At 45.3% G+C, this 14,121-nt stretch overlaps 1 protein-coding gene and 1 long non-coding RNA gene across 9 annotated transcripts in view; one reads left to right on the forward strand and one right to left on the reverse strand.

Moving 5' to 3' along the window:
- The window catches only part of TXNRD1 (thioredoxin reductase 1), a 143,933-nt gene that overhangs the window by 105,526 nt on the left and 24,286 nt on the right, over positions 1–14,121 (reverse strand). For 2 of the 8 annotated variants that reach the window (XR_009208885.1, XM_058424913.1), the window contains exon 1: positions 5,044–5,172. Coding sequence is in view for 1 of the 8 variants with exons in the window: in XM_058424914.1 (XP_058280897.1) it covers positions 3,004–3,099 (96 nt within the window). In the remaining 7 variants the exon portion in view is untranslated. Of the gene's footprint in view, positions 1–3,003; positions 3,116–5,043; positions 5,173–6,922; positions 7,099–14,121 lie in introns of those variants that run through there. The other 6 variants (XM_032168835.2, XM_058424918.1, XM_032168840.2 and 3 more) reach the window with 4 other exon arrangements.
- LOC131380737 (uncharacterized) lies at positions 7,213–12,967 on the forward strand. Its single transcript, XR_009208886.1, has 3 exons — positions 7,213–7,737; positions 11,482–11,636; positions 12,932–12,967. It is a non-coding gene; the product is annotated as an uncharacterized LOC131380737 (long non-coding RNA).

A 14,121-nucleotide genomic window follows, 5' to 3' on the forward strand; every position in this document is an offset into this window, starting at 1 on the left:
GATGTCTATTCAGTTAAGATTCTGGTTTCTGGTAACTTTAGAAGTTAGACTTGAAAGGAGACCTGGCAGGGTGCAGTGGCTCACACCTGTAATCTCAGCACTTTGGGAGGCCAAGGTAGGCAGATGGCTTAAGCTCACGAGTTTTGAGACCAGCCTGGACAACATGGTGAAACCCACAATACACAAAAAATACAAAAATAAGCTGGGTGAGGTGGTGTGCGCCTGTAGTCCCAGCTATTCGGGAGGCTGAGGTGGGAGGATGGGTTAAGCCCAGGAGGCGGAGGTTGCAATAAGCCGATATCGCACCATTGCACTGGGCAATAGAGCCAGACCTTGTCTCAAAACATGAAAGGAGACCTGCCTTTGTCTCAGCATCTACCCCCCAAGACTGGAACATGGGGCCACCGCAACTGTCTGCAAAATTCACCTGGATATTAATCCCCCATTGCTTTGTGCCTGTCATCTCTCCTAATATTGCCCTGAATAAATTATTTAAGCCCCGAGTTGCCAGTTTTAGTCTTATCTCCCAGGATTACCTCAAACTACTAAAATCTTAACTATGTCTGACACTTGGTATTATTCCAGTAAATACTTTTTCACTCGCTCTGCTTCTCCTCTCAGTACCACCAATAGGCCTTTCTACAAGTGATTTCGAAACCCTGGAATCCTGAGGGAGATGCTGACTTACATACAAAACAGGTTCCCTATAAGAATACTGGAACTTTGCTTTAAAAACCAAGTTGTTTATGAAAGCCATGTCTTTGAGCAGTAGGAACTCTATTCATAGTTCTTAACCATCTTGGAGCTCCCTAGTTCCAACTTTATACATGGACCAACTTTATACATGGACATACAAAAGCCCTGGCCACAAACAGCTGGGTTCCCTATTTTTCTATTCATTGTTAAAGTGTTCAATAAAAAGTGTTACTCCCCCATTGGGTTCCTATTTGCTGTTTTCTAACAAATATGTTTTGGGTATTAAAGACTAGTCCTGGCCGGGCGCGGTGGCTCACGCTTGTAATCCCAGCACTTTGGGAGGCCAAGGCGGGCGGATCACGAGGTCAGGAGATCGAGACCACGGTGAAACCCCGTCTCTACCAAAAATACAAAAAATGAGCCGGGCGTGGTGGCGGGCGCCTGTAGTCCCAGCTACTCGGAGAGGCTGAGGCAGGAGAATGGCGTGAACCCGGGAGGCGGAGCTTGCAGTGAGCCAAGATCGCGCTACTGCACTCCCGGGGGGGCAGCAGAACGCCCCCTCTTCTCAAAAAAAAAAAAAAAAAAGACTAGTCCTTTGTTTTCCCTAATTCTAATTATCTCATCAAATGATCTTGATCAAACTACCCTATGTACAATAATATTAAAGCGTCTCAAACTTGATATTTATCCTAAAAATTATTGGAGGGAGCTTATTTAAAACAAAACAAAAACAAAAAGGCAGGCTGGGCGTGGTGGCTCACACTGTAATCCCAGCACTTTGGGAGGCCGAGGTGGGTGGGTCACCTGTGGTCAGGAGTTCGAGACCAGCCCCACCAACATGACAAACCCCATCTCTACTAAAAAAATACAAAATTAGCCGGGTGTGGTGGCGCATGCCTGTAATCCCAGCTACTTGAGAGGCTGAGGCAGGAGAACCACTTGAACCCAGGACGTGGAGGTTGCAGTGAGCTGAGATCATGCCACTGCACTCCAGCCCAGGCAAAAAGAGCAAAACTCCATCTCAAAAAAAAAAAAAACGGGGAGTAGATTCCTAGCTCTTTCTTGAGTCTACTTCAAAAGAACTCGGGTAAAGCCTGGGCATGTATGCTTAACGAGTACTCCAGGGAATTCTGAGCAGGTGGTCTGGAGACTACACTTTTTTGGAACACTCTTCTGGAAAGCTTTCATCCTTTATCAAGGGAGTCACCTAGGCTCACCAACTTCTTCCAGCAGGATTCTTTCTCCCTTGTCTTCTATAGTACACTCACTGTGAAAGCAGGGTAGGTTTTGCTGCCGTTGTTTATTCAGGGTAAAGGGGATGAGGAAGAAACAATATTAAAAGGAGTAAGGAAAAGTGGACATTTTGAAGAGCTCCCTCCATTATTTATGTTGCAATTAAAGTATGAAATCTTAACCTTCTTTTTAAAGGTGTGGACTTTAGGACTATAAGCACTCAATTCTCCACTAATAAATGCCTTTCTCCACTGAAACCCAAAGCTCCCTTAAGGGTTTCAAAACCTACCATTTAGCCCCAAATGTAGGCAATAATTGGCTGAAAAGTTCACAGATCTTTCAAACCAATAGTCCTTACCTTGCTGTTTCTCTTCTTTCATTTCTTAGCACTCATTAGAAAATAAAAATAGGGCTGGGCCCGGTGGCTCACGCCCGTAATCCCAGCACTTTGGAAGGCCGAGGTGGGTGGATCACGGCGTCAAAAGTTCAAGACCAGCCTGGCCAACATGGTGAAACCTTGTCTCTAGTAAAAATACAAAAATTAGCTAGGCACGGTGGCAGGCGCATGTAATCCCAGCTACTCGGGAGGCTGAGGCAGGAGAATCACTTGAACCTGAGGGGCAGAGGTTGCAGTGAGATCACACCACTGAACTCCAGCCTAGGCAACAGAGTGAGACTCCTTCTCAAAAAAAAAAAAAAAAAAAGGCTGGGTGTGGTGGGTCACACCTGTAATACCTGCACTTTGGACCACGAAGTCAGGAGTTCGAGACCAGGCTGACCAACATGGTGAAACCCCATCTCTATTAAAAATACAAAAATTAGCCAGGTGTGGTGGCAGGTGCCTGTAATCCCAGCTACTCGGGAGGCTGAGGCAGGAAAATCGCTTGAACCTGGGAGGTAGAGGTTGTGGTGAGCCAAGATCATGCCACTGCACTCCAGCTTGAGAAACAGAGCGACTTTGTCTCAAAAAAAAGAAAAAAAAGACACAAAGTAGAATAAGTTTACTTAAGAAATATGCTAAATGATTTCTTTTAAGTGTTCTTGGTGGTATGGTTTTCATTCATGGCAATATACCTCACTAAAGGTCGTGACCTGCAGTCCCAGCACTTTAGGAGGCCGAGGCCGGATGATCGCTTGAGTCCAGGAGTTCAAGACCAGCCTGGACAACATAATGAGACCTCCATCTCTAAAGAAAAAAAAGTTTTCAATTAAAAAAAAAAGAAAAAACATCAGAACATCAGACCAAATCAATTAAGTGAGTTCCAAAGCTTATAAAAAGAGTGACTCTTTTTACTCCCGTTGCCATTAAAACCAGGAGTATCAGTAGGATTACATAGAGATCAAATTACTATATAACTTTGTAAATGTAAACTTATGACACAGGTGAAAATAATAGAATAATCACACAGGAAGAAATATACATATATATATATATATATATTTTTTGAGACAGGGTCTCACTGTCACCTAGGCCAGGGTGCAGTGGCGCAATCTCAGCTCATTGCAACCTCCACCTCCAGGTTCAAGCAATTCTCCAGCCTCAGCCTCAGTCCCAGAGTAGCTGGGACCACAGGCATGCGCCACCAAGCCCTGGCTAATTTTTGTATTTCTAGTAGAGACGGGGTTTCACCATGTTGCCCAGGCTGGTCTGGAACTCCTGAGCTCAAAGCAATCTGCCTGCCTCGGCCTCCCAAGGTGCTGGGATTACAAGTGTGAGCCACCGCACCGGGCAGGAAGGAATATTAATATAATAGACCATTGTCTCTTTTTACCTGCAAACTAAAGGTCTGAGTAACACAATATATTTTAACTAAAGCTAAAAGCCTCTGTATTTCCATTAATTTTCCATTCATTTGCTGTTTGAAGTCTAGATCCATTCCCTATAACCATTTGTCAAAAATAAATTACTTTTAGAAGAAAAGGTAATAAATAAAAATTCAAATTATTAGTATTTTTCCTAAGGCTGCAACACATCTAAATATATTTTTACATTTAACGCAGGCCTCAGGTCTACTTCTAAGAAGGCAATGTTTTCATTTCTTAAAAATTACAGAGATATAAATGGATAAGGACAAAAATCACATGCATCGTGGTGATGGGACTACGGGAGGTTTTCTAACCTGGTAATCTACCACAGGTGAGATAGAACATCACCCAGGTGTCCTCTTCCCTTAAACATGCACCCAGCAGTGGGTCATCTGAGGTCAGGAGTTTGAGACCAGCCTGGCCAACATGGTGAAACCCCATCTCTACTAAAAACACAAAAAATTAGCTGGGCGTAGTGGCGGGCACCTGTAATCCTTAGGTACTCAGGAGCTGAGGCAGAATTGCTTGAACCCAGGAGGTGGAAGGTTGCAGTGATACAAGATCACGCCACTGCACTCCAGCCTGGGTGACAGAACAAGACTGTTTTTTTTTTTTAAATAAGTAAATAAAACATACACCCAGCCTCCAAGCATTTTTCTAACACTGTAGGCTATAAATCCCTCAGTGGCTATAACTCCTCAGTAGCATAGGTCTAAGGAAGGATTTCTACTGTGTTTGCTACCAGCCAAAGGGAAGACTTCTTCCTTTCCCTTCACCCAACTATTAACTCTGGGCTAAAAAGACACACCTGAAGGAAAACGAAGTCACCCCAAGAGCTTCCTGGTTGCTCTCCTCCAGACCCTGTGGTTTCCGGGTCCCCTACCCCTGAGAGAATTAAGAGGAAGATTACAGGGCCACCTTGATGACAAAGATAAGCATTTCCTGATCTCCTTTTCTCAGGACTTCCCTAAACAACTAACATTTAGCAGATTATTGCTGCTAAAAAATTTTATTTACAACTAGGAGGGAAAGAGGAAGGGGAAATAGGATAAAAATGACATTTTTAAAAAGCTATTTTAAAAGATGAAAAGCGTTAGAAATTTCAAGTTTCCCGGGATGTGAAGTTTGTCCAACGTCTGATCAACTTCGATTAACACATGGGCTAGCCCACGAGCGTTTTTCGTCATTTCCCAGCGCTGCGTCCCGTTTGCAGGGTCACATCCACGCTGGCTTTAAAAGGCAGGCTGTGACCACGCTGAGCTCAACGAGCTCATCCCCCGTTTAAAAAGATACGTTACTCTCTCCTACCTTCAAGGTTGGACCATGGCCGCCTATCTTTCTCTGTTTCACAAACACAACGGGCAGATCGGTTTCCGCGGCCAATTCCGAGAGCGTTCCTTCCAGAGCCCGACCGTCCTCTGTGTGGCACAAAAGCAGAGCGGAGCGTGTAAGGTGCTTCTCCCCCGCCGCCAGGCGGGAACTGCGCCGGGGGCGGGGCTTCCGTCCCGGCCCCGCAGGCACCGCGTGCTCTCGGTTGACTCCCTTGCAAGTTAGCATGACTTGCTGCATTTCTGACAAAGGCTAGAACTCACAATCAAGCTTGGAGTCTGACCCCGGCAAATCCGCACACTGGCTGAAAACATGGCCTCAAGGCTAGTTATAAACGTCAGAGTTCTAGTCAGGGTTAAATCATTGCACTGCTCCGCTAAAATTAAACGTCCTACTTTCCCGGTAAATCCCGAATTCAGAAAAGCTTCAAAAAAGAAGCTTAAACACCTCCCAATTTGATCTTGCTTTGAACTCTGCATCTATACTGAATGCCAAAATCCAACTTCCAATGTTTCCTTGACATTTGAAACCGTGGAGCAAAATTAAGAACACTCTGCCTACCTGGTGCATTCTTAAAAAGAATCCTGAAGCAATACACAACGCTACAGATGAAACTAGGCATTAATGGTAAAATTTCACAAAGGGGTGAACTCAGTGCAACATAGAGATTCCACAGTTATACTGACATGAGGCCTATTCATGAGACGTAAATCACACCAACATTCGAAAGTATAGCTGCTTATTTGGGAGGTCGAGGCGGGTGGATCATCAGGTCAGGAGTTCAAGACCAGCCTGGCTAAGATGGTGAAACCCTGTCTCTACTAAAAATACAAAAATTAGCCGGGCGCGGTGGCAGGTGCCTGTAATCCCAGCTACTCGGGAGGCTGAGGCAGGAGAATCGCTTGATCCCGGGGGGCGAAGGTTGCAGTGAGCCAAGATCGTGCCACTGCACTCCAGCCTGGGCGACAGAATGAGACCCCGTCTCAAAACAAAACAAAACAAAAAACAAAGTATAGCTGCTTAATGGTAATAATAGTAGCTAACATGTCTACACTGCTTCACATATATTTACATTTCAACTTCACAACCACTCTGCAGCAGGTATTACCAGGCCCAACTTACAGACAGGGAAACAGGTACAGAAAAGCTAAGAAACTTGTCCAAGCTCCAGGAGCTACTCAACAGCAGCGGCAGGATTCAAACCCAGGCAATGTGGTCGACGCGTTTAATCACTATCCTGTACTGCCTGAGACAGTGAGGAAGCCTTGGGGTCGTCGTCGCCGCCCCATTTAATAGTCTGTGTCCAGCTGGGCACGCCACTTGATCTTTCTGAGCCTTGCTTTCCCCACTTGTAAAAACAGGGAGACCCCATGTGTTTTGCCAACGTCTCAGGATTTCTGAGGATTAAATGGTGTGAAAATTCCTAAAGAAGCATTCTTACATAGTTATACTTTCTTAATGCTCTCGATGATCTGACAGTCCACTCAACACATTGTCATCTACATTTCAAGACCCGGACTCTGTAAGAAACGATACAATACCCATTTTCTCCGCTGTTCTGCAAACTGTCTCTACAAAGACCAAGAGGAAGGAAACCGCCAGCCTAAGGGCGCCGGTGTCAGCTACCACCTACTGACGCTTTGTGTGAAAGGGTCGAAACCGCACACGCCACGAAGCTGCCTGGGTTTGGAAAAGCCTCCCCGTCTGCTCAGACACGCCTTAAAATATCTCCCCTTCCCCGAGACACACACTGCGGCACCCAGGCGCAATGGTGTCGTCCCCGCTGGCAGGCCGTCCCTCGCGTGCTCCCATCCCTGGGCTCGCGGCTTTGTCTGGTTTCACCCGACACAGAGCTTACAAGAATTCGAGAATGATGAAGACATCAGGCCCTCCTTCAGGACTCGACCAACTTTCGCTCTGCTGCAAATGCCAGACTGAAGAAAACTGAGGTAAAAGGGTTGCTGTTTCCTAATGGCTACGAGAAGCCACGCCCTGCGCCGAGCGGGCGGGCTAACTGCCAGAGTCAGAATGACAAAGCAGAAATCCACTCCTCGTGCAGCCCTGGCAACCTATGCTAATTGGCTTAGCAAGCTGAGAGCTCCTAACTGGGTGACACCACATCCTCTGCCTGCTCATAGCCACCCCCAACCTAAGAACAGAGCAAAAACAATTTAAGGCAATTCTGGAACCAAATTTGGAATAAGTGTGTTTTTACTGAAGAAATTAGACTATGCCCTAAGGCAGTAGCTACAGAACTTTGCTAGCTGTTGTCATCACGTGAGGGTCTTTAGAATCCTGGTGCCTGGCTCCCACCCCTAGACATTCTGATGTCATTGGTGTGGAGTGTGACCTGGGCCTCTGCGTTTAAAAAAAAAAAAAAAAACTCCAAAGGTGATTCGAGTTGGCAGCAAAGTTTGGGACCCACTGCCCTAACGTCATGGATTAGTCAGTTTGGCAATTCCCTAAAGGAAGTTATTAGGCTTTTGAAAAGAAACGTCTAGTTCATCCTGACTAATCCTGAAAAGAAATGACAAATTCTTAGGAACACACCTAACTTCCCCTGAGAGCACCTTTTCCTTATCAGACTCTGAGTTTGGTTTTTATTGTTTGTTTTAAGAAAAACTCAGAGTGTCTTTTAACTCCAGCCGCACCCAGCCACCTGCAGCTACTAAGGTGAGCCACGCTCTCTCATGCTTCCGTGCTCTTACTCATGTTCTTATTCAGCACTGCGCATTAGCAGGCTATGAATATTTGCTGAATAAATACATAATAACGGAAGGAAGGAAGGAAGGAAGGAAGGAAGGAAGGAAGGAAGGAAGGAAGGAAGGAAGGAAGGAAGGTCTTTCCCACTTCTTTGGATAATGCCAGATTGAAGCACTCTCAGGTGAGAGCGTTGCGGGCTCCTAACGGCTAGCAGAAGCCACACTCCCTCTAAACAAACAGGCAACCACTGCCAGGTCCTGCCAGGCCCTTCCAAGGTGAAACTCAGAGCCTTGATTTAGCTTCTTCACCCTCTAAATGGGCACACACACACACACACACTACACACACTAACTTGACACTTCCCTGTAAGGTGATTATTGACATGAGTGTTTGATTATTGACTTGAGTGTTTCACCTGATTCTGGAGTCCCTAGAACAGAGAATGGATCTAGTACATGGGTGTTGAGGAAACAATGTGATTTAAGGAGGAAAGAAGGAAAAACATGAAAAGACTGGGTCTAAGGGAGAACACAAAACATTTACTCCTGGCTCCCAAGCCAAGTTCTGTATTAATCATTTTATATGCCTTTATCTCATTTAGTCTACCCAATGACCCATGAACCAGGGTCATAAACTCCTCATTCTTAGAAATATATAAAAAATACACCTTATTTCAAAAGCATGACTTAGGACACAGAAGGATCATTTAACTTGAAATAATGTACTAAAAGCAAGTAATAAGGATTGATTTGAAGAGCCTTGCCATTAAAAGCATCTTGCATAGACAGCTCAGAGTGATTATAGTTAATACTTTCTAACGGCATTCTAAAACAGGCTAGATAAGGCATTTTAACTTCACATTGTTCCTAAGTGAGCAAATTATAGCAAAGATGCCCAGAGTAGCACCATGTAGTTATTTTTCTTTAAGTTAAAATCACCATTTTAAAACTATCTTCTTTTCTTTCAAATCCTTCTTGCTGCTGTTAAGGGCCCAGATGCCTTACCCTTGTCGTGAATTCTAGAGGAAAAACTCCTTAGTTCTATTTAGTTGCTGGTTAACGGAAGAAAAACCTTATCTTCTTCTACCATTTCTCATCATGCAGCAATTTATTTATTTATTTGTTTGTTTGTTTGTTTGTTTGTTTGACAGTCGCTTGCTCTGTTGCTCTGGCTGGAGTGCAGTGGCGCATCTCAGCTCACTGCAACCTCCACCTCCCTGCTTCCAGCAATTCTTATGCCTCAGCCTCCCAGGTAGCTGGGACTACGGGCATGCACCACCACACCTGGCTAATTTTTTGTATTTTTAGTAGAAATGGGGTTTCAACACATTGGCCACGGTGGTCAAACTCCTGGCCTCAAGGGATCCATCTGTTTCAGCCTCCCAAAGTGCTGGGATTACAGGTGTGAGCCACCGTGCCTGGCCATAGCAAATCATAAACATAAAATGTTTTAATCATACATTTCGCATCTCTTGAGTGGGCTCATTCTTCCTTTTGAGAATTATCTTCCCTCCCTAAGGGCCTAGTCCTTCAAAGCTCATCTGAAATGTCACTTCCTCTGGGAGTCTTCCCGGATTTCCACCCAGTGTTAATTGCTCCTTCCCTCTTCTTTGTCCCCCAAATACCTAATAATAATTATAAATCTTCTAGAAGAGCTTTGGATAGGCAAACCCTTGTTTATTTTGTCTTTACAGAATCTGGTATATAGTGGGTACTCAGAAAATGCTGGAAATAGACCTCTCTATGTTCCTGAACTGTCATCTAAGCTACAACAAATTTATGCAGGTGTTTGATAAAGGCTCCTATTGTATTAAACTACTGTTCTACCTATAATAAGCCTTTCTCTCATACACACAAACACACCATACTGAGCTATAATAATCTTTCTAACACCCAAATCTTCTTTACTCAAACCTTCAGTAGCTCTCTAGGGCCCTCAATATGAAGTCCAAGCTTCTCAGTCACGTTGACATGGCAAGGCCCACCCTTGCTGAACCTAGCTGTCCACATATTCTGTTCTCCACTTAAAGCAGCAAACATTGCTGAAGGAAACACAGAAATTAAAAGTGATTGCACTTTAAAGTTAAGACCACAAACTTCAAATGTATCCTCAATGTTGCCCAGCAATCCTTTGCATCCCTGGAATATTTGTTTTCTCAGGATCTAAAATGACTGTTTCACACATATCCCTCTTTCCTCAAACTTCTAATGCCCCTACACCTTGCATTAGCTCATGACCTACTTTCTACTTTAAGAAAATAGCATCAATCAGACAGAACTCCCTTAACCAGCAAGGTGCCATATTCTCTGCCTTCACTCTTATTATTTCCTGATGAGAAAAAAAGTGGTAGGTAGTGAAGTCAGGAGTAGCCAGAGGTCAGACCCATCATCAGGCCATAGTCAGGATTTTGGATTTCATTTTATTTTTATTTATTTATTTTGAGAGAGAGAGTTTTGTTCTTGTTGCCCCAGCTGGAGTGCAATGGCACTATCTCGGCTCACCGCAGCCTCCGCCTCCCAGGTTCAAGTGACTCTCCTGCCTCAGCCTCCTGAGTAGATGGGATTATAGGCATGTGCCACCACGCCCGGCTAATTTTGTATTTTTAGTATAGACACAGCTTCTCCATGTTGGTCAGGCTGGTCTCAAAATCCCGACCACAGGTGATCTGCCTGCCTTGGCCTCCCAAAGTGCTGGGATTACAGGCGTGACCACTGTGCCCAGCCTGGATTTCATTTTAAATGTGTTAAGAAGCCAGAGTGTGAGGCCGGGTGCAGTGGCTCACGCCTGTAACCCCAACACTTTGGGAGGCCGAGGCAGTTGGATCACGAGGTCAGGAGTGCGAGGCCAGCCTGGCCAACATGGTGCAACCCCGTCTCTACTAAAAATACAAAAATTAGCTGGGCATGGTGGTGGGCACCTGTAATCTCAGCTACTCGGGAGGTTGAGGCAGGAGAATCGCTTGAACCCGGGAGACAGAAATTGCGGTGAGCCGAGATCGTGCCATTGCATTCCAGCCTGGATAACAAGAGCAAGACTCCGTCTCAAAAAAACAAAAACAAAAACAAAAAAGACTGTGAAGAGAAGAGAAGGAAATGATTGTTGTACATTCAAAGAATTGCTCAGTTATGCGGAGAATAGTGAAGGACGACTTCACTTGTGTATGGATTCTCATCTTTTATTTCCTTCTTAATATTAATAAACATCACTCTTGAAATTAGCCTCCCTCTCTGGCACCATCAATTGCTTGTTCTCTACCTGATCATTTACATCATCATACAAATGCAATGTTGTTTTACCATTTTAAAAAAGCCTCCCGACCTGGTGCAGTAACTTACACCTATAATCCCAGCATGTTGGGAGGCTGAGGCAGGAGGATTGCTTCAGGCCAGCAGTTCAAGACTAGCGTGTACAACATAGCAAGACCTTGTCTCTACAAAAAAAATTATAAAAGTCAGCCAGGTGTGGTGGTACCTGCCTGTAGTCCTAGCTACTTGGAAAGCTGAGGTGGGAGGATCACTTGAGCCCAGGAGTTTGAGGCTGTGTGGGGAAAAGAATGAGAGATCAGATTGTTACTGTGTCTGTGTAGAAAGAAGTAGACATAGGAGACTCCATTTTGTTCTGTACTAAGAAAAATTATTCTGCCTTGAGATGCTGTTAATCTGTAACCTTACCCCCAACCCCGTGCTCTCTGAAACATGTGCTGTGTCAACTCAGGATTAAATGGATTAAGGGCTGTGCAAGATGTGCTTTGTTAAACAGATGCATGAAGACAGCATGCTCCTTAAGACTCATCACCGCTCCCTAATCTCAAGTACCCAGGGACACAAACGCTGTGGAAGGCCGCAGGGACCTCTGCCTAGGAAAGCCAGGTATTGTCCAACATTTCTCCCCGTGTGATAGTCTGAAATATGGCCTCGTGGGAAGGGAAAGACCTGACCGTCCCCCAGCCCGACACCCATAAAGGGTCTGTGCTGAGGAGGATTAGTATAAGAGGAAGGAACGCCTCTTTGCAGTTGAGACAAGAGGAAGGCATCTGTCTCCTGCCAGTCCCTGGGCAATGGAATGTCTCGGTATAAACCCGATTGTATGTTCCATCTACTGAGATAGGGGAAAATCGCCTTAGGGCTGGAGGTGGGACATGCGGGCAGCAATACTACTCTTTAAGGCATTGAGATGTTTATGTGTATGCATATCTAAAGCACAGCACTTAATTCTTTACCTTGTTCATGATGCAGAGATCTTTGTTCAAGTGTTTATCTGCTGACCTTCTCTCCACTATTATCCTATGACCCTGCCACCTCCCCCTCTCCGAGAAACACCCAAGAATGATCAATAAATACTAAGAGGACTCAGAGGCCGGCAGGATCCTCCATATGCTGAACGCTGGTCCCCTGGGCCCCCTTATTTCTTTCTCTATACTTTATCTCTGTGTCTTTTTCTTTTCCAAGTCTCTCATTCTACCTAATGAGAAACACCCACAGGTGTGCAGTGAGCCCTGATCATGCCACTGCTCTTCAGCCTGGATGATAGAGCAAAACTGTTTCCAAAAAGAAAGAAAAGGCTCTCATGATCCCACGTGCCCCAACCCTTGTAGTTACCACCACCCCATTTCATTGCTCTCCTACACACACACACACACACACACACACACACACACAGCTTTTCTGAAAGAGTTCTTTGTACCTTGAAGAATAAAGTAGGGTAGAGAAGTCAGGAAAGATCTCAGAATGTGATGCTTGAGCAGAGCCCACAGTGCTATGAGGGAACAGGCCATGAGAGTATCTAGGGAAGAAATCTTTCTAAGCAGAGGAAAGAGGAGGTACTTGTGAAAGCTGATCACAAAATTGGGTCATGATTGTCATTCCCAACTAAATCAGAGCCAAGGGTCTAGGGGGAAAAGCACTCAGGGTACAAAACGTTGCTCCAAGAATGTAATTCTCTGCAAGCCTGACTGCTGAAACTGCCTGTTGTAACCTGAGACCAGCTTTATCTATAAATGCTAAGATAACTTGCTGAAACTCTAGGACTAATTTTGCCCACTGCCATCACTCACCAGAGCTTGCTAGCTCCCCAAACCCTAACTAGTCCCAAAGAACTTTCTTGAAGACCAATATGTAACATCTCTCCTATTTCTAAAACCTCTAACCTTCTCTTTGTTCTTCAGACATACTGAAGACCACCCTGTCTGCATATATGCCCCAAATTGCTATTCTTTCTTTTTTTTTTTTTTTTTTTTGAGACGGAGTCTTTCTCTGTCCCCCAGGCTGGAGTGCAGTGGCGCGATCTCGGCTCACCGCAACCTCCACCTCCTGGATTCACGCCATTCTCCTGCCTCAGCCTCCCGAGTAGCTGGGACCACAGGCGCCCACCAACACGCCCGGCTAATTTTTTTGTATTTTTTAGTAGAGACGGGGTTTCACCGTGTTAGCCAGGATGGTCTCGACCTCCTGACCTCGTGATCCACCTACCTCGGCCTCCCAAAGTGCTGGGATTACAGGCTTGAGCCACCGCGCCCAGCCTTGCTATTCTTTCTTTCCAAATAAAAAATTTTAATTTAGAGACTTGTCTCTACATTTTTATTCTGGCTTCAACATACTAAAGCCCTAAGCTAGGAGTCTGCTTGACTTTTCCAAGAATCCACAAAGTAACCAGTATGTCTAAAGCCTAATGAGTGAGAAAAAAAGTGGTAGGAAGTGAGGTCAGAGGAATAGCCAGGGGTCACATCCATCAACAGGCCATAGTCAGGATTTTGGATTTCATTTTAAATGTGGTAAGACGCCAGAGTGTGAAGAGAAGAGAAGGAAATGATTGTTGTATGATAAAATAATTGCTCAGTTGTATGGAAAATAGGCTAAGGAGGGCAGGGACTTAAAAGTGGAGATATGGCCGGGCACGGTGGCTCATGTCTGTAATCCCAGCACTTTAGGAGGCTGAGGCGGGCGGATCACAAGGTCAGGAGATCGAGATGAGCCTGGCTAACACAGTGAAACCCCATCTCTACTAAAAATACAAAAAATTAACCGGGCGTGGTGGCAGGTGCCTGTAGTCCCAGCTACTGGGGAGGCTGAGGCAGGAGAATGGCGTGAACCCAGGAAGTGAGCTTGCAGTGAGCTGAGATCCCGCCACTGCACTCCAGCCCGGGCGACAGAGTAAGACTCCATCTTTTTTTTTTTTTTTTTTTTTTTGAGACGGAGTCTTTCTCTGTCCCCCAGGCTGGAGTGCAGTGGCGCGATCTCGGCTCACCGCAACCTCCACCTCCTGGGTTCACGCCATTCTCCTGCCTCAGCCTCCCGAGTAGCTGGGAATACAGGCGCCCGCCAACACGCCCGGCTAATTTTTTGTGTTTTTAGTAGA

This window comes from Hylobates moloch, unplaced genomic scaffold (assembly GCF_009828535.3).
Source record: "Hylobates moloch isolate HMO894 unplaced genomic scaffold, HMol_V3 SCAFFOLD_12, whole genome shotgun sequence".
In the NCBI taxonomy this organism is placed as follows: Eukaryota; Metazoa; Chordata; class Mammalia; order Primates; family Hylobatidae; genus Hylobates; species Hylobates moloch.